Source organism: Lytechinus pictus, chromosome 6 (genome assembly GCF_037042905.1).
Source record: "Lytechinus pictus isolate F3 Inbred chromosome 6, Lp3.0, whole genome shotgun sequence".
Classification (NCBI taxonomy): domain Eukaryota; kingdom Metazoa; phylum Echinodermata; class Echinoidea; order Temnopleuroida; family Toxopneustidae; genus Lytechinus; species Lytechinus pictus.
Window position 1 is genome coordinate 19,301,239 of NC_087250.1, and position 18,458 is coordinate 19,319,696.

Genomic DNA, 18,458 nt, shown 5'->3' on the forward strand with positions numbered 1-18,458 from the left:
TATATTGAAATTTGTACAACTTTGTTCAAACTTTAGTCTAGACCTCCTCTGATGTTTTTTCATGATTTCTTTGGGGTTCGAGTCCCCTTAGTTTGGAGAATTTTTTTCGAAAAAAAAGTCTGCTCTGTGAAATAGTTACAGGTTTCTGACACAGTACATTACAGATACACATACTTTTAGATATCATCATGACATATGACATTACGCCAGCGACATTCACAAACCTCTTGACTCTATTTCCTCCTCCCCTCCATCACTTTCCTCTTTGATCTCTTCCTTTATAACTTGCACACGTTGCATGAACTTTGGCTGATTTACCTGTAATCCTGTGTGTACAAACAGAACAAATTGTCACAAAAAAGTTCACATATTTGAACAGATAATTCATCAATGAAACAAGTTATCTACGCGATTTTTTTTCTGAGCGGCTTGAACAACATTGATCAAAGAAACAAGGTACTGGAGGAAATGCTATTGTCTGTGCGGCCTGAATGTCTTTGATCAAAAATTTAATTTACATTTAATGTCTCTCCAAGTTACCATCTTTTAGGCCAGTCAAGTTGAGATAATAACTTTTAAAAACAATTTTTTGTTATATTGCAATTTGTATAATTTTGTTCAAACTTTAGTCTAGACCTCCTCTGATGTTTTTTCATGATTTCTTTTGGGGTTGGAGTCTGATTAGTTTGGAGAATTTTCTTTAAAGAAAAAAAGTTTGCTCTGTGAAATACTTCGCAGGTTTAATACCAGGAGAATAGAATCATCCTTCAACAAATTAAAATAATGGAATGTACGTACCAAGATTTATCATCATCTCATAGTTTTCTTTGACATTCTTGATACATGTTCTCTCATAAACGCTGATCTTTGCCCATTCCTTGGCTGTGAAGTAAACCTGGACATCTGAATATTGATCCGTCTCTGGAAGGGACATGGTGATTAACTTCCAACCCAACGGCACAAAGACTTTCCTGTGATATGCATCAAATAGTAGAAATAAAATTTGCATTTAAAAGTAGAAATAATTGTGAAAGTTTAATTAAAGCTAAATGAACGTAGTTGCAGTAAAACACTGATTTCGTGAGAAAGTCTGTAAAACCAAGGTAAAGTATTAATATATCATCGTGGATCTAGATCTGGTACAGTTACATAAACTGAACTCATAATATCTAGCTAAAGAACGATCACACTGAAGATCGCCAACACAGATAGGCACACGTGGGACAGTGTATTATTATTGCTGGAATAAAGACCCGACGGAAGTGACCGAATCCGCGCTTATTTTGCTTATTTCTCAGCAATAAGCCTGTTCACGGTTGTAAACTGCGCACGAGCAGAAAAAGGTCATTGGTGACAACCATGAAGGTGGCTTTCAAATTCACTGACATAGGCATTTGTGATTTGATGATTATTCATGTATTCCTTTCAAAATATTTATCACATCCAAGCTGAAGAGTAATAAATAGAGCCTTCACAATCACTGGTATTTGACAGTAGCCTAAACAATAGTCGAATGTGCCAAAGGCAGACAATAAAACAGATTTCCAAACTTTATCCCTGTGTACTATTCTAGTCACCTGGTCTATACAATGCCTTTTGTTCTTAGAATTTAAATACTCTTACGGTAAAGCTTACGCAACATCTACATTTCAAAATGATAGTGCTTATCCTAATGAACAATCACAAAGGTCATTTGAGAAAAGTTGATCATGAGCTAACCGTGAACTGGCTTATAGACCAGTTCGTAGTTACCTCATGGACAATTTTGGTCAAATGACCTTTCATTTCTTTCATTATGATAGGCAGATTTCAAAGCAAGATATTACATAAGCTTGCCTTATATAGCAGGATGAAGAAATTGAATAGACTAGATGACTAGAATAGCTCACCAATGAACACTTTATGAAGGTATTTGTTGCATTCCTACTTTGAATGCATATCATAGCATGTTGCACAATGTACTTGGCAAAGTGTGAAATACCAGTCGTTAGTGGACGCATTGTTGTTTTTTGATGTACATGAAAACCACAATTCAAAGGAATACATAATCAAGACATCAAAGTTGGTGCTTATCTCATTAGATTTTAAACCACCATGTCACTTTAGTACAAATGACCTTCCTCTGATCATGCATAGAATCTTTTGATCATGCGCAGAAAGGAACTACGAACTGGCATATTACAAAATTTCTTCCAGAATCCTTTGGCACATATTTTTTATTCATGAATACAAACAGACACTTTGGTGATCATTATACAGTGCGTCCCAAAAAAAAAAACACTTTTAAAATGGCTGCCAAATAAAAAAGTAGCACTTTGGGGGAAGAGACTTATAGATATGGAAAGCCAATAAAGTCAACTTTCAAATGACACCAAAAAGTTGGAAAACTATTCATGCTTGAGCGAGCACTGCCCACTGAAACAAAGGGTATGAAAATTAGGGTGGGCCGGAATTAGCCTTCCAATTTCTTTCAGGTTTTTTTTTGTTTGGTACTTGCAATGTTCAGGGTTATTTGGTGAATTAAAAATCAGTTGTGATCAGTTTGTTGTTTGTGAAAATTTAATGCGTTATTAAATTGAAATAGCAATTTTTAGTGAAGCATTTTGTCATTATTATGTGGATCTCAACAATGTGTTCATTGTGTAATATGACTTAGGTAGGTGAAGTATACTTACGTTGATGGGATAAAGGTCAACAGAACATTTAGCACCCCTCTCTCATCTCACCCCCCCCCCCCCACGCTTCTCTCCTCCTGAGAGGCTATAAGCTCGGCTAGGATGGGCAGGAATTAGCCTTAAAGTTTTGTTTTAGTGGTTAGTCCTTTGGAACTTGCTAAGCTAAATTAATAAGTGAGATAAGTTTTGGTTTCTTAGGCAAATTTCATGAGTTACTAAATTGAAATGTAATGCATGAGTGAACAGGAATTGTAATTTTAGTGTAGCATATTCATCTTGTGGACCTCAGAAATGTGATCGTGAGAGTCAGAGTAATGTGATGGTACCTGGGGCATTCCTCTTCTTTTTGTCCTTTTACAAATTAAAAGTCATATGTACCCTCCCCTCTCCACCTCCATTTCCCAGCCCCCCTCTCCCTCTCTCTGTCTCACTTCGTGGATTGTAGCCTATTCAAAATTTAACTGCCACTAAAATGACCGGTAGCTGATGGTCAGTTTTTCTATTGAATGATTACCAAGAAATCTAATGATTAGGATGATTAAGGAAATAATTTATTGAAAAAACTGAATGTTTGCTTGATCATATTGCACATTGAATGAGTTGATTTACTGATAAATTGTTGATTAAATGATTGATAGGAAAAAGTTGATGCCCCAATTCAGAATTAATCATTAAATCAACATTCTGCTCTGGACTTCACGCGTACATGACAATAGCAATCAGTCTCTCAACAGGAGGGGAGGGCGGGAAAGAGGGAGGGGGCGGGGCTGAATGTTTTGTTGACCCTTATTTCATCAACCTACTTCTCCCACTTAAGTCCTACATGTATCTCACCCCCTATTCTCCCGACTCCCATGAACACATTGCTGAGTTCCACATGATAAAGTTGAAATGCTACCCAAAAAGAGATCCAAATGATAAACTTGAAATGCTGCCCAAAAAGTGTAATTTGTGTTCACTCATGCATTAAAGTTCAATTTAATAATTCTAATTTATGAAATTTGCTTAAGCAACCAAAACTGGTTACGGTTGATCATTAATTTATCACAACGCCCTTAACTTAACATGTTCGAAACGATTTGCCTCTCAAAAACTGACATAAATTGGAAGGCAAATTCCAGCCCACCCTAATTTTCAAACCTTTGTTTCAGTGGGCAGTGCTCGCTTAAGCATGAATAATTTTCCAACTTTTTGGTGTCATTTGAAATTTGAATTTATTGGCTTTCCATATCTATAAGTCTTTTCCCCCAAAGTGCTACATTTTTTATTTGGCAGCCATTTCAAAAGTGTATAGTTATTTTGGGGACGCACTGTATTAAATTCTGTAAAAAAGTCATTTTGAGATCGTTCCCACAACTGGAATTTATCTTTAAATAAAATATTATAAATTGTAAAAGTTTGCACTAAATAGTCGAAATAATTGTGAATGTTTCTATCAAAAAATAGAAATTGTTAAAGTTTGCATCGGAGGTTAGAAATAAGTGTGAAATTCACACCAAATACATTAGAAATAATTATGAAAGTCTGCATCAAAAAGTAGAAATAATTGTGAAATATAGCATCAATAGTAGAAATAATTGTGAAAAATTGCATCAAATAGAGTTTGTCAAATTTTGCATCAAGAAATACTCATAAAAGTTTGCATCAAAGAGTACAAATGATAAAAAAATTGTGAAAGTTTGCATCTAATACATAGCAGAAATAATTGTGAAAGTTTGCATCAAATCTAAATATAAGAAGACTTAATGTATTAAATTGAGATGACCTTGGCCTAAAAAAATATAGATTGTCAAATTTTGCATCAACAAATACTTGTGAAAGTTTGCATCAAAGAGTACAAATAATTCAAAAATTGTGAAAGTTTGCATCTGATACACTGTAGAAGAAATAATTGTGAAAGTTTGCATCAAGAAGACTTAACGGATTCAATTGAGATGGTCTTGGCCTAAGAAAAAAATCAGATTTTTGTTTCAAAATAAATTATGGATTTTCAATTTTTCTTTCTCTCTACCTCTTTGAAAGACTTTGATGCTCGAAGTAGGTTAAGCGTACAATCGTGTATGATCAAAGAGGATAGGAAATACAGGATCTCTCAGTCTCAACATCAAGAACCTTTCCATTTCAATCTGTTTTTGTTGAACATACATACAGTACATTACATGTAGGGTTGGAAACTTTCCAGAAATTTTAGTGTAATTTACACTATCTTTCATTTTTCTTTATGGGTCAATCCATGTCAAATCAACCAATGCTTGTCACCCGACCCTCTTCGATTTTCTTTAAACTCGCACCAAATGTTGCCCCAAGTGTCTGACGGAAAAATCTGAAATATTTTGCCCCAAGGTCAAATGGTTGCTAAGATACGGCCTCCCATAGCAACCAATGCGCACACAAAGAAATTATTTTAAATAAAATTGCCTATTTTTGATTGACTACTGCAGCAAAGTTTGATTGATTACAGTCTTCATTTTAGGTAAATTGGAAGAACTTTTTGGTCTAAACATGTAAGAGTATTCTGTAGCGCGGACCTGTCAACCGGATTTCGCACATGAGGTCACTGAAAATGGCGTTAAGCATCCGTGTTAATGATTTCAGAAGCATGTTTGGAGGCTCATAAATCCAAAACTAAATTAGCTTAGAACCAAATATTATTATGCACATTTATGGACTGTCATATACTCAACAGAATTACAAAAAATTGACCCAAGAGTGTGTGTAGTTTTCCTGTAGGGCGCCCTCAAAGTTGGATTTTTTTTCAAAAGATGCCAAGTTCAAGGTCACGGATCACCTCCTGTCCCATCGAGGAGGGAGACCAATTTCTGTGTTTTGATAGACATTTACCCATATTTTCAAGTGTTACTTGAGAAATTTTGCTACCGGAATGTTTAGGGGCTGATTTGCGCATTCCAAAATGGTCGTAAACACCCTAAAATTGATGTTAATGACACATACATCATGCTTTTCAACACTTTTCAAATTGTGATAACTCAGAGTCAAAGATGAAGAGCCAAAAGACATTGATCTTCTGTGATGATAGTCTGTAATTATTAAAAGGATAGGCCTATCTTCAGAAATAGTTTTTATTGTTGGTAATGACCTTGAAAACACACCTATACGTGTCGCTCATCTCGTCGTGCAACAGGCCCCATGGCCATAGTCCTACCCGTAGATTCCCCACAGGCAGGATGGTTGCAGTGAGCCAGTGTAGCGGCCGGTAGTGAAGTGCAGGGTTGCCAGATCGTCGCTAGTCTTTACGGCCAAACTCAACAGATTTTGCGGCCAAATTCGGCCAAACAATTTTTTTTCACGGCTAAATTTCACGGCCAAATTTTATCTACATTAGGAAAAATTAGACATACCCCTATACCCAATTAATGATACTATGTGCTTCCCTAATAGAGCCTGCATACTTTAAAAAAAGTTAGATCTCATGTAAACCGTGCGGAACGGGTGCTGAAGCGGAGAATAGTTCGCAAAGTCAGTACATTGGTGACTATCGACTCGAGGAAAATGGCCGATGAAAGCACCATGCATTTCGATCTAGTTCATACCAGCTATATTTGAGGAGCATTTAAAAGATTGAGCTTTTTTGTTTTGTTTTGTTTTGCCAATAATCATATGCCAAGCTTCATGGGGGATTTTCAAACTCACGACAAAAAGAGAGAGAGAGAGAAAATTATAGTTGAGGAAGTATTGAGAAAGAAGAAACAGAAAAAAATAGAAAACGTAATATGTAAAGTTGGGCTGCTTTTGATTACTTTTAATCACATTATATAGCCAAACACTGTTTATTTTGCAATTACATCTTTATATGGTCATGACTAACCAAACATGTACAGCCTTCAGATAACCTGGATCCGCCCCTGTTGGAGCTGTGATTTTCCTCATTTCTTTCTCTGTCATCGATCTCCATCCTACTTGCCGCATACTAGTAGGCATATTTTTATCACATATTTTTAGTAAAAGCCCTGATTTTAAATTGTGAGACACACCTACTCGATTTTAAATCCTAGTAGATATCCAATAAAAAAAGAAGAGAGAAAAAAAGACATAGAAAAGAAAAAGAAAAAAGAAAGGAAAAAGAACTAAATATTTGAATTTTACTTTATTCAATTACTTTTTTTTTTAAAGAAAACAAACGTTAATAATATAATATATATGATGGCGAAAATATGATGATGGTGACTGGTTGCCAAATGAAAATAAGAATCCCCTCCCCAACACGCAACTAATCTCGCGTTTTGAGAATGCATGCTGTATATCCATGAAGCTATTGGTATTATTATTAATAGCTTCATACGTTAGTTAGCTAGATCAGGGCTTAATCCATGCAAAGTACACGCCGTGGCACATGCCTCCGTAACCCAGAGAGCTTACCGTGTATTTTACCATTGTCACCGGACTAGGGTGATTTATGGTCTAAATATTTCTCCAAATGAATTGTGAAAACGGAAAGTATACAATTACCACGATTATATGGATGAAGGTCTAACGAGTGGCAGATTCCTGACATCTGGGCACAGTCTGGAACCTCAAAAAAACGAAAAGTTCTCTCCTTCTACCCAGTCTCGATCGGCCATTTTGTTACGATTTTTAACAACAAGTGGAATGCCTCTGGCCGTCTCACCTGCATCACGCGATTCAATATAGCAGCAGTGCTGATTTTGAAAACTACTATAACTCGCACAAGATGTTCAGTGATACTTGGTTACTCTTATTTCCACGTTTTATGAACTAGACCAACACACTTTCAAATTTATGGCTGTAATTCAACAAATACCCCAATTTGGCCAAAGTTCATTGACCCTAAATGACCTTTGACCTTGATCATGTGACCTGAAACTCGCACAGGATGTTCAGTGATACTTGATTACTATTATGTCCAAGTTTTATGAACTAGACCAACACACTTTCAAATTTATGGCTGTAATTCAACAAATACCCCAATTTGGCAAAGTTCATTGACCTTACATGACCTTTGACCTTGATCATGTGACCTGAAACTTGCACAGGATGTTCAGTAATACTTGATTACTATTATGTCCAAGTTTCATGAATCAGATCCATAAACTTTCAAAGTTATGATGGTAATTCAACAGATACCCCCAATTCGGCCAAAGTTCATTGACCCTAAATGACCTTTGACCTTGGTCATGTGACGTGAAACTCATGCAGGATGTTCAGTGATACTTGATTAACCTTATGTATAAGTTTCATGAACTAGGTCCATATATTTTCTAAGTTATGATGACATTTCAAAAACTTAACCTTAGGTTAAGATTTTGATGTTGATTCCCCCAACATGGTCTAAGTTCATTGACCCTAAATGACCTTTGACCTTGGTCATGTGACATGAAACTCAGGCAGGATGTTCAGTAATACTTGATTAACCTTATGACCAAGTTTCATGAACTAGGTCCATATACTTTCTAAGTTATGCTGTCATTTCAAAAACTTAACCTCAGGTTAAGATTTGGTGTTGACGCCGCCGCCGCCGCCGCCGCCGCCGTCGCCGCCGCCGCCGCCGCCACCGTCGCCGTCGCCGCCGCCGTCGGAAAAGCGGCGCCTATAGTCTCACTCTGCTATGCAGGTGAGACAAAAATGGCCGATCGAGACGGGGTAGAAGGAGAGAACTTTTCGTTTTTTTGAGGTTCCAGACTGTGCCCAGATGTCAGGAATCTGCCACTCGTTAGACCTTCATCCATATAATCGTGGTAATTGTATACTTTCTGTTTTCACAATTCATTTGGAGAAATATTTAGACCATAAATCACCCTAGTCCGGTGACAATGGTAAAATACACGGTAAGCTTCTGGGCTCCCGCCCGCTGCGCGGGCGGGAGCTCTCTGGGTTAATGCCTCCGTAGACCTGACTGCATTTGTATATAGACCATAGAGATGTAGGCCTAGGATACTAATAATCGCTACATCTCTATGACATAGACCTATTTAAAGTGATTTTCTGATCAATTTTTCTATCTGATTATGAAAAAGGCCAAATTTCTTTGGCCGTGAAATTTTTTTTTTTCACGGCCAAGCTACTTTTTTTACGGCCAGATTTCGGGAATCTGGCCGGAAAAAAGGCCAGTTGGCAACCCTGGTGAAGTGGAGTGGATGGAGCCTGCAGGCTGCACGAACTTCGCTCGATCTCGAGCCTCGACTCGAGGTAGGTACACAGCCACAGCACAGATTCACGTCTTACTCTTCATCTTATTTAGTATTTACTATCTATAAAGTATATTAATATACTGCAGGTTCCCAGATCTGTCACGAAATCATAGTGAAAAAACTCACCAGACTCTGTCTCAAAAAGATTCAAGTCAGCTGTGCCTATGGCTGCGAAATTTATAAGGTCTCCATTTCTGTTGACTAAATAAGCGCGGCTCGTGTCGTCGATGTCCGAGTCGGTACGTACCACTTTTTTTTTCTTTTCATGATTTGTATTATTGAGCATACGGTAACATGAAATGTATGGAAAGCAATTTGTCCAAGAAAAAATTTATCATAAGGTGTCACGCGCGTAAAACATTCCCCATATCCATAGACTTGTGTGTTAAAATGGCACTTCTGAAAAATTCATAAAAAAATAAACGTGAAATTAGAGGGTCGAATGCCTACTACTGTTGGATAGGATATATATCTGACATTCCATATCTGACCAGAGAAGAGTATTGTAGCCAGCTCATTTTAATAATAAATCGCAATTTATGAAGATGATTATGATAGAATCAAATTTAAAGGAGAATGAAACTCTTGGAGCAAGTTAGCTTTTGTGAAATCAGAAAAATCAAAGAATAAGATCAACAAAAGTTTGAGTAAAATAGGACTAGCAGTAGAAGGGTTATGAGCATTTGAATGTCGAGATCACTAATGCTATGGAGATCCTCCCATTGGCAATGCGACCAAGATCTATGATGTCACAGATGAACAACTCTCCCCTTTCGGACACTGAAAATATACCCCAAAACATCTCTTTTTGCTCATTCTAATCATATGACAAACGATTCATCAATGACATAATGTTGTGAAACCTCTGTACTTGTCCTCTCATAAAGAGAACACCTCACCTTGTGATAGACTCTATAAAAGTGAGAATATAAGTGAAATAAGTACTTAAGTAATGAGGGAGTTGTACGTGTGTGACATCACAGATCTTGGTCGCATTGCCAATTGGCAATGGGAGGATCTACATGGCATTAGTGATCTCAATATTCAAATGCTCATAACTTTCTTATTATTCATTCAATCTTCCTCAAACTTTCAACAATATGTTTCTTTGATTTTTCTCTTTGATATGGATTCAGCTGGTTTCAAGGGTTTCATTCTCCTTTAAGAGCTGAAACAGTAAAATGGCCCTAATTCTTCCGCCAGTCAAAAAATAGTTCCAAATTCATTGATATATCTTCCCAATTTGGGGAAATGAAGTTCAGTAGTTACCATTTCTAGAATCAGTGTTAGATTTTCGATTATATTCATGTACTTTTGTCAATCAACAATATAAAATTTGAATGGGTTAATTGGGTCGAACAAATATCTTTAGCCTAATTAGGAGAATGAATGGGGGGGGGGGGGGGGCTAAGTATGATCTCGGCTATCGATCATGCAAACGCGACAAAAATTGGCACGTACGTTACCCATGCCATGGCATAATCTACAAAACTAGTAGTCCCTAGCCTAATATTATAGAATAAGATCAAACTCTTCAAAAATCCAATTAATCAAAACTGCTTATTTATTTATGCGTAAAATCATTAGTATGCTCTATCTAACTAAATAATGCCCCTAAATGCTAATTTTTGGTTCAGAGACTCTTTATAGGAACCTGATGAAAACTTGTGGTGTATTCTTATTGTTTTTTTTTTTTTTTTTTCTTGTGTATTTCTGTTTTCAATTCTTGTTTTTTCAATGGAAATTGTCGGGGACTTCATTTTGACTACACACAAGATTAAATTAATTGATTTTAATGAGTGAAACAAAAAATAATGATATATTTATACATTTTTGCTAATTTGTATCAGATGTGTACACAAATTCATGTTTTTGAGCAATTTTGGGTCTGCGTTCACTTACAAAATGTACCTTGCTTAATTTCAGAACTGCTAGGGCTAGCGATTTTGATCTCAAACGTTGCATGAGACTTAAAAGTAAAGTCATTGACTGATGTGTTAAAAAATGTGATTTATCGCAAAAAAATGTTTTATAAGGATTATAAGGATAAAATCTCAAGTAGTGTAGTGTAGTGTCGACAATTTTTTGGAATGGGAGAGGTAAAAACGCAAACATAGAAATCATACAAAAAAATTTAAAAAGTTGAATTGATGCTGCTGGATCGATTGCACTTTAACTTTCAACCAACTTCAATAAATACAAAGCAACACATGTCAAGTTCATATTATATATATTTATTGAAGATGATGATAACTTGATGACAGATAACAAATAGCGCAGGATACCTTTACTCTGAAGATTAAGGTAGGATAAACTCTGCTAACTGACATCAATTACGTATTGATGTATTATTGAATGTGAGATATGTCTTATCACAAAATTAAAGTTCAGTTTATTTTTCACATTCCTATAAAAATGTTTGGAAAAAAAAATTTACACTATAAGCACATCAAATCATAGCAAATATAACGTATACACAGAGCATAACCATAGATAATACAAAATACATTATAAAAATGTGGAGGGTCAAAAGAAGTAAATTAGAAACTTAAAAGATTGACCCTAATTTTAGCAAATTAAAGTGGGAGAAAATACAGTGACATAAAAGATATGTACAAATAAAATAGAAAAAAAATAGAAAAAGCAAATGTGTGATTAAATTGAATTTAGATAATTTCTTAAGAGATATAGGATATCATCCAAGATTTAAAAATACTAAGTAATTTGCACTATTAAAGTTCATGAGGCATCTAAAAACAAAAATTATATGTATTGCATGAAGGTTTACATAATACATTAATCACTGTTTTAATATAGGCCTACTATTATCAATACAGTCATATCATGGGGATTTTCCATTTTTAGATGACAAAACAGTATTTTGGCAGAAATGAGGGGAAAGAAACAGATCCTGTAATTGGTTTCCCTAAATGACGTAAATAAGAATCACTTTCTTGACCTGGTGTTAAGATTCTTTCCAATGGTGATAAAAAAAATAATAATGTTGTCTTTTATAGATTTTCCATCCGATAACCAAAAATCATATTTAATTATTTTAATCATTTTTCATACTAAGAATGTTGTTTATGATTTTCGTGTTGCCACTGACATATTTTCTTTCACTGCATTTTATTTTTTAGTTATTTTAACAGCATTTATATAATTGTTTTTCTATTTTTTTTTATTTTTACATGATTTTTTTACAAACTTTTTTTTTAATTTGAATTTAAAACAAACAATTATTCTAACATCTGAAAAATGATGAAAATGAGAAATCCATAATTTATTATTCGAGATTGACATGAAATGAAATACTCTGAAAATTTGCTTTGCCCAATTGATCGTGGGCCCGGCAGCCCCTGTGCAGCGCCAGATCGACGAGGCTCTATCCCTTTAATTGTTGAACGCAAACAGGTTAGCAGCAACTCCCATGTTTTAACGTCTTTTGGTCTGACGCGGCTGGGGTTTGAACCCCCGACCTCCCGGTTTTTAAACGGACGCTCTACCAACTGAGCCAACACACCGGTTTACAAATTGGTCTGTCTCCCAATGCTGATCACATGCATATTGCTTCTCAACCACAAAGCAAGCGAGAGCTTTTTTGTTCTTTCTGATTCACAAAAAACTATTCCACAGGATGCACTTCTATCTGATGTCGTGTAAATTAAAAAATGTTCAGACTGTATTCATCAGAAACGTCTGTGAATTTGTTTTGTGAGGATAGATCCGCATCTAATTTCTGTCGCACATTGATGACATACATATGCTACTTTATTCAGGAGTCAACTGTCTGTTGTTAAAACAGTGGACTCAAGCATACTTAACCATGGCAACAAGCGTAAATTTGGCGACCTGAAAAGCACACATCAACATTGGAAATTGTTCTCTTGCAAGGAAAATTTATACAGGAAATCTGCATATGAAAACAGTGGGTTCAACCGATGGTTTTCAAAACTACCTTTGTGAATTTGGACCATTGGGTTTCTTCACTGAATGGATTTGTTCATGTTTTTACTGATGACAAAATGCCCTGCCATATTGTTACTGTTAGGGCTTCTCAACTGTATGAAATTGCATACGACTTTTGAGATTGCTTCCAAGATGAAAAAAAAAGCTTCACCGCACATGCAATGGGCTTCTCACTTGTGCTTACTTGTAATGTGGCTTTTGAGAGTGCTACTTTGACGAAATGCCTCATCACAAAAATGACATTCATAGGGCTTTTCACCGGTATGGATTCGTTTATGAATTTTTAGATCACACGCATAATTAAATGACTTACCACAATAAATACATACATAGGGTTTGTCAGAATCATGAATTCTTTTATGTGCTTTGAGATGATCAGCTCTATAAAATGCCTTACCACATTGATCACAGAGATAATTTTTCTCACCTGTATGGTTTCGTTCATGTATACTAAGATTAAGCATTTGATTAAATGCCTTACCGCAGTGAACACATACAAAGCGCTTCTCATTTGCATGACCTTGTTTATGTCTACTGAAAGTAGTTTCTTCACTAAATGCCCTACCACATCGATCACATACATATGGTTTCTCACCTGTATGGATTCGTTTATGTCTTGCGAGATTACCCTTCCCATTAAATGCCTTACCACACTGATCACATACATAGGGCTTCTCACCTGTATGGATCCGTTTATGTGCTTCGAGAGAAGAGGAACTATAGAAGGCCTTATTACAATAATCACAAACAAAGGCCTTATCACTAGTATGGTATCGTTTATGTGCGCGGAGAAGACCTGGTAGAATAAATGCCTTACCACAATGATCACATACATAGGGTTTCTCACCTGTATGAAAGGGTTTCTCACCTGTATGAATTCTTTTACATCTATGTGCTTTAAGAGCGGAAGCAAAATGGAAAGTCTTATCACAATAATCGCAAACATGCACTTCATAATGGATTTGTGCATGGGCTTTGAGAGCACTTGCTTCATAGAATGCTTTGTCACAATAATAACAAACATAGCGCTGATCACCTGTATGAATTCTTTCACCTGCTATGGCATCCCCAACTTGATGATTAATTACCTTCTCACATTGTCTGGAGAAGTAAGAATTCTGTTTTTGCTTTTCACTCGGTTTCCTAAGATATATTACATATTTAGTCTTCCTTCCTATTTTTGCACTTCCTGTTTCATCATGTGAAGGCTCTTTGGGTTTATCAAAAGGGTTTTGTATTTCTCCATTGATGATCTGCAGAAAACGTGAATGGGATGAATCTGGTACCAGAATACCACCATTATGACCATGTTTGTACTTGAGATGCCTTGCTAAGATAAGAGGAATAGCATAGGGTGATCCACAGTACTTGCATCTGCAAATTCCAGAACCTAATGTTAAAGAAACAAAGATATATCTAGTGTTATAAATATTGGAATTGATTAAACTGGTAAGTAATGTGGAAGCCTAAAATAAATTCCAGACATTTGTGTTATGGGGGCCTCAAGAGCATATTCAGGATATTGACCAAAAGAAGAGTAAGTACAGTGTCTGAGCTGCCATACGAGTTTGAGGTGAAGGTAGGTGTACCTCAAGGTTCTGTACTGTCACCATTGCTAATTGGAATTAATGTTTGAGAGGCACAAAAATATTTTTGTTAGTGGAATATGTCATGCAGTGTGAACCCTTCAATTTTTTTGCTTGTCAATTTTTTCTTTGGACAAAATTACATTGATTTGGTGGTGAAAACCCTTTTTTTTTGCTTGTCAAAATTTTCCTGGAACAAATGACCTCAATTTGGCAGTGAAACCCTTTTTTTTGGGGGGGGTGGGTCAAATTGTCAAAAAAGCCCCCCCTTTGGAAAATCCTGTATCCACTCCGCCCCTACATACACCTTATTAAAACATTACCCTATTGAAAGCTTTTTAGCTAAATTTACCTCAATATATGTACAGTCCGACCTCTCTTTTCTGGTTACGTTGGGACCAGCACCAATCTGGATAAGGGATTTATCCGGATCTGGGAGACCCAATATTCAATACACGCAGCTGCCTCACAAATGGTAGCTACACATAATCTATTGCAGTGGGCCTACAGACAGTATTTCACTGCTGTCAGTACAAAAAATGGCTTTTTTTTTTGCGGAAATGAAATCGAGTGGTTGCCAAAACTCTTGGATGATTTACCTGCTGAAATGATAGAGGAATACATTGAGCATACCGTGAAAGAAAGAAAATTACTTGATGAAAGTAAGAGTCTAACGTAAAAAATTGGATCATCTTTGCAAATTCAGCCATTGTTACACTAACTGTATGCTCAAACACGATAGATGGCGCTGTCCTAATACTAATGAAAGACTAGGCAGGAGCATGGACAGAAATTTCTGTGGGCCTGGGCGTGCTAACGAGACATGCATTGTTTTGTAAACAATAAAAAGAAAACGTGATGAAATAACAAAATGCTTGTATTCTTTCGGTGATTTGGGCAAGATATTTTCATAAAAAGTAATGATGTTGCAGATATAGACTATATTGGAAAATGTATTTATTCAAAGTGAATTTGCGTAGAAATTTTAGATTGAAATCCCTATTCCCCACGTACTAGATTAAAACAACAAGTGGAATGCCTCTGGCCGTCTCACCTGCATCACGCGATTCAATATAGCAGCAGTGCTGATTTTGAAAACTACTATAACTCGCACAAGATGTTCAGTGATACTTGGTTACTCTTATTTCCACGTTTTATGAACTAGACCAATACACTTATAGAGATATGATGGCAATTCAAACAAATACCCCCAACGTGGCCAAAGTTCTTTGACCTTACATGACCTTTGACCTTGATCATGTGACCTGAAACTCGCACAGGATGTTCAGTGATACTTGATTACTATTATGTCCAAGTTTTATGAACTAGACCAACACACTTTCAAATTTATGGCTGTAATTCAACAAATACCCCAATTTGGCCAAAGTTCATTGACCCTAAATGACCTTTGACCTTGATCATGTGACCTGAAACTTGCACAGGATGTCCAGTAATACTTGATTACTATTATGTCCAAGTTTCATGAATCAGATCCATAAACTTTCAAAGTTATGATGGTAATTCAACAGATACCCCCAATTCGGCCAAAGTTCATTGACCCTAAATGACCTTTGACCTTGGTCATGTGACGTGAAACTCATGCAGGATGTTCAGTGATACTTGATTAACCTTATGTATAAGTTTCATGAACTAGGTCCATATACTTTCTAAGTTATGCTGTCATTTCAAAAACTTAACCTCAGGTTAAGATTTGGTGTTGACGCCGCCGCCGCCGTCGCCGTCGGAAAAGCGGCGCCTATAGTCTCACTCTGCTATGCAGGTGAGACAAAAATAAAAAAATCTCTGCAACTTTGCATCCAGAAAATATAGAGATCTAGATAAGGGGAGGCCAGATAAGAGAGGTCGGATTGTACATCAAAACTTCACTGCGGGCAAAGGATAATAACAGTCAAAAAGTCCATCCAGTATTCAAAGTCCTTCCTATCATACAACTCCATTTCATTTTAAATCATCTTTACCTGAAAGATTTCCACCCTGTCCAGTTACTTGTCCATTGTCATCCAAAGAAGTTGCCTGGGACTGCTTGGGGGTTTGGTCAGTTCCTTGAGCTCCCTCTGTTAGTTTGGTCTTCTGATCACATGACTGGGTGTTGAGATCACCTGATTGACTACCCTGATCACCTGATGATGTTGGATTGGTTTGTAATGGGATGGATTTATCAAAGTCTGTTGATTCAAGGAGATTACCATTTCCCAAGTCCTTTAGGATCGGTTTCTTTTCACTTTGCTGAGGCTGCAAAAGCTCCGATGGACGGACATCTAATCCTATTTTCAAAAGAAGAGTGAAGGTTGGAAGATGTCTCACGAACTTTTCAGTAAAAGAAAAAAAAAGAAGGATCTTGTAGGTAACTATTTTTGCTACCTGCAGGTTGCCCACATTGACAGTCTCTAGCATGCATCTCACATGCAGCGTATAGTTTATTTCTTTCTTTACGTAGTACATAGTATATGATAGTAATAACATCCTGATCATTATTAAAGGACAAGTCCACGCAAACGAGAAGTTGATTTGAATAAAAACAAGAGTGTCACTAAGGCGAGCACATAATACGCCCGTCTGTACCCTTACGAAAATGTCGTGTGGTATATCTGTGTGGTACCCGGCTTTACCACACGAATTACCACATGAATGTAGGTTACCACATGAACATCTGTGGTAATTTTCCATATCCTTGTGTGGTAACGTCAGCTGGTGGCTGTGGTAATTTGTTGTCTATGTGGTACTTCTGTGGTAAATCAAAATTACCACATGAATGCATGTTACCTCATATGCCATTGTGTGGTAATGTAAATTCAAATATGTGGTATTTGTGTGGTATTGTTATATTTCTGTGGTAAATCAAAATTACCACATGAATGCATGTTACCTCATGATGCCATTGTGTGGTAATGTAAATTCAAATATGTGGTATTTGTGTGGTATTGTTATATTTCTGTGGTAAATCAAAATTACCACATGAATGCATGTTACCTCATGATGCCATTGTGTGGTAATGTAAATTCAAATATGTGGTATTTGTGTATTGTATACTTCTGTGGTAAAACAAAATTACCACAGGAATGCATGTTACCTCATGATGCCATTGTGTGGTAATGTAAATTCAAATATGTGGTATTTGTGTATTGTATACTTCTGTGGTAAAACAAAATTACCACATGAATGCTTTACCTCATGATGCCATTGTGTGGTAACGTAAATTCAAATATGTGGTATTTGTGTGGTATTTTTATACTGCTGTGGTAAATCAAAATTATCACATATGAAAGCATGTTTCCACATTAGCCCATTGTGTGGTAATGTAAATTCAAATATGTGGTATTTTTGTGGTGTTATGCTCTGCGGTAAATCAAACTTACCGCATGAATGCAATACCACATGATGCCATTGTGTGTCAATTCAAATATGTGGTATTTGTGTGGAATTATACTGCTGTGGTAAATCAAAATTACCACATGAAAGCATGTTACGTCATAGCCCATTGTGTAGTACTGTCAATTCAAATATGTGGTATTTGTGTGTTATTGCCCTTCTGTTGAAAATCAGAAATACCACACAAAAAAAGTTTTCACACCCATAACTTAGACCCCTCTCAGCTCACCCCCTATCAAAATTAAAAATTGATTCGCCGGAGGGGGGGCAGGGTGACCAGACGTCCCGTATTTCCCGGGATTGTCCCGTATTTTGCTTCTTTGTCCCGGCGTCCCGACAAACCCTTCCCGGAACGCCTATTTGTCCCGTATTTCAGAATATTGAACAAAATATATTTAAAAGTGACGAATTTTCATTAAAATAACCAACAGATGACGAAGCAGAGACAACAATAAAATCGATAAATAAACTTTTGCAAGGTGATTTTCTTGCTAACCCAATCGAACTGGCCTCCTGCCTTTGTGTGACAGGCTAGTACTAGCAAGGCATGTAGGATCGGAGCAGATTCTCTACACCAAACACAATGAAACATGCCAAAATAATCACAAAATCGGCGGGAAATTTGTATAATTATATTATGGGTTCTCAGATTACTGATATGGGGATGTAAT

At 36.5% G+C, this 18,458-nt stretch overlaps 2 protein-coding genes across 9 annotated transcripts in view; both read right to left on the bottom strand.

Moving 5' to 3' along the window:
* The window catches only part of LOC129263706 (zinc finger protein 708-like), a 32,119-nt gene extending 23,000 nt beyond the window's left edge, over positions 1 to 9,119 (bottom strand). For 4 of the 8 annotated variants that reach the window (XM_064101126.1, XM_064101123.1, XM_064101122.1 and 1 more), the window contains exons 1-3: positions 5,786 to 5,897; positions 799 to 971; positions 225 to 326 (exon numbers count right to left, since the gene is read on the bottom strand). In XM_064101126.1, coding sequence (XP_063957196.1) covers positions 225 to 326; positions 799 to 971; positions 5,786 to 5,802 — 292 coding nt within the window. In that variant the 5' untranslated portion in view covers positions 5,803 to 5,897. Of the gene's footprint in view, positions 1 to 224; positions 327 to 798; positions 972 to 5,785; positions 5,898 to 8,968 lie in introns of those variants that run through there. The other 4 variants (XM_064101125.1, XM_064101124.1, XM_064101121.1 and 1 more) reach the window with 2 other exon arrangements.
* A 1,941-nt stretch (positions 9,120 to 11,060) lies between these two features.
* Positions 11,061 to 16,994, bottom strand: LOC135154548 (zinc finger protein 678-like). Its single transcript, XM_064101129.1, has 2 exons — positions 16,377 to 16,994; positions 11,061 to 14,201 (listed from the first exon to the last, which is right to left on the bottom strand). Exons 1-2 carry the CDS (start codon positions 16,888 to 16,890, stop codon positions 12,982 to 12,984), a joined length of 1,734 nt encoding a protein of 577 aa, XP_063957199.1. The 5' UTR covers positions 16,891 to 16,994; the 3' UTR covers positions 11,061 to 12,981.
* Positions 16,995 to 18,458: the final 1,464 nt, after the last annotated feature.

Coding starts and splice junctions, on each gene's coding strand:
- LOC135154548 (XM_064101129.1), bottom strand. CDS start 16,890: ATGATCAGGATGTTATTACTATCATATACTATGTACTACGTAAAGAAA. Junction 14,202..16,376: donor ACAGGGTGGAAATCTTTCAG/GTAAAGATGATT, acceptor CTTTAACATTAG/GTTCTGGAATTTGCAGATGC.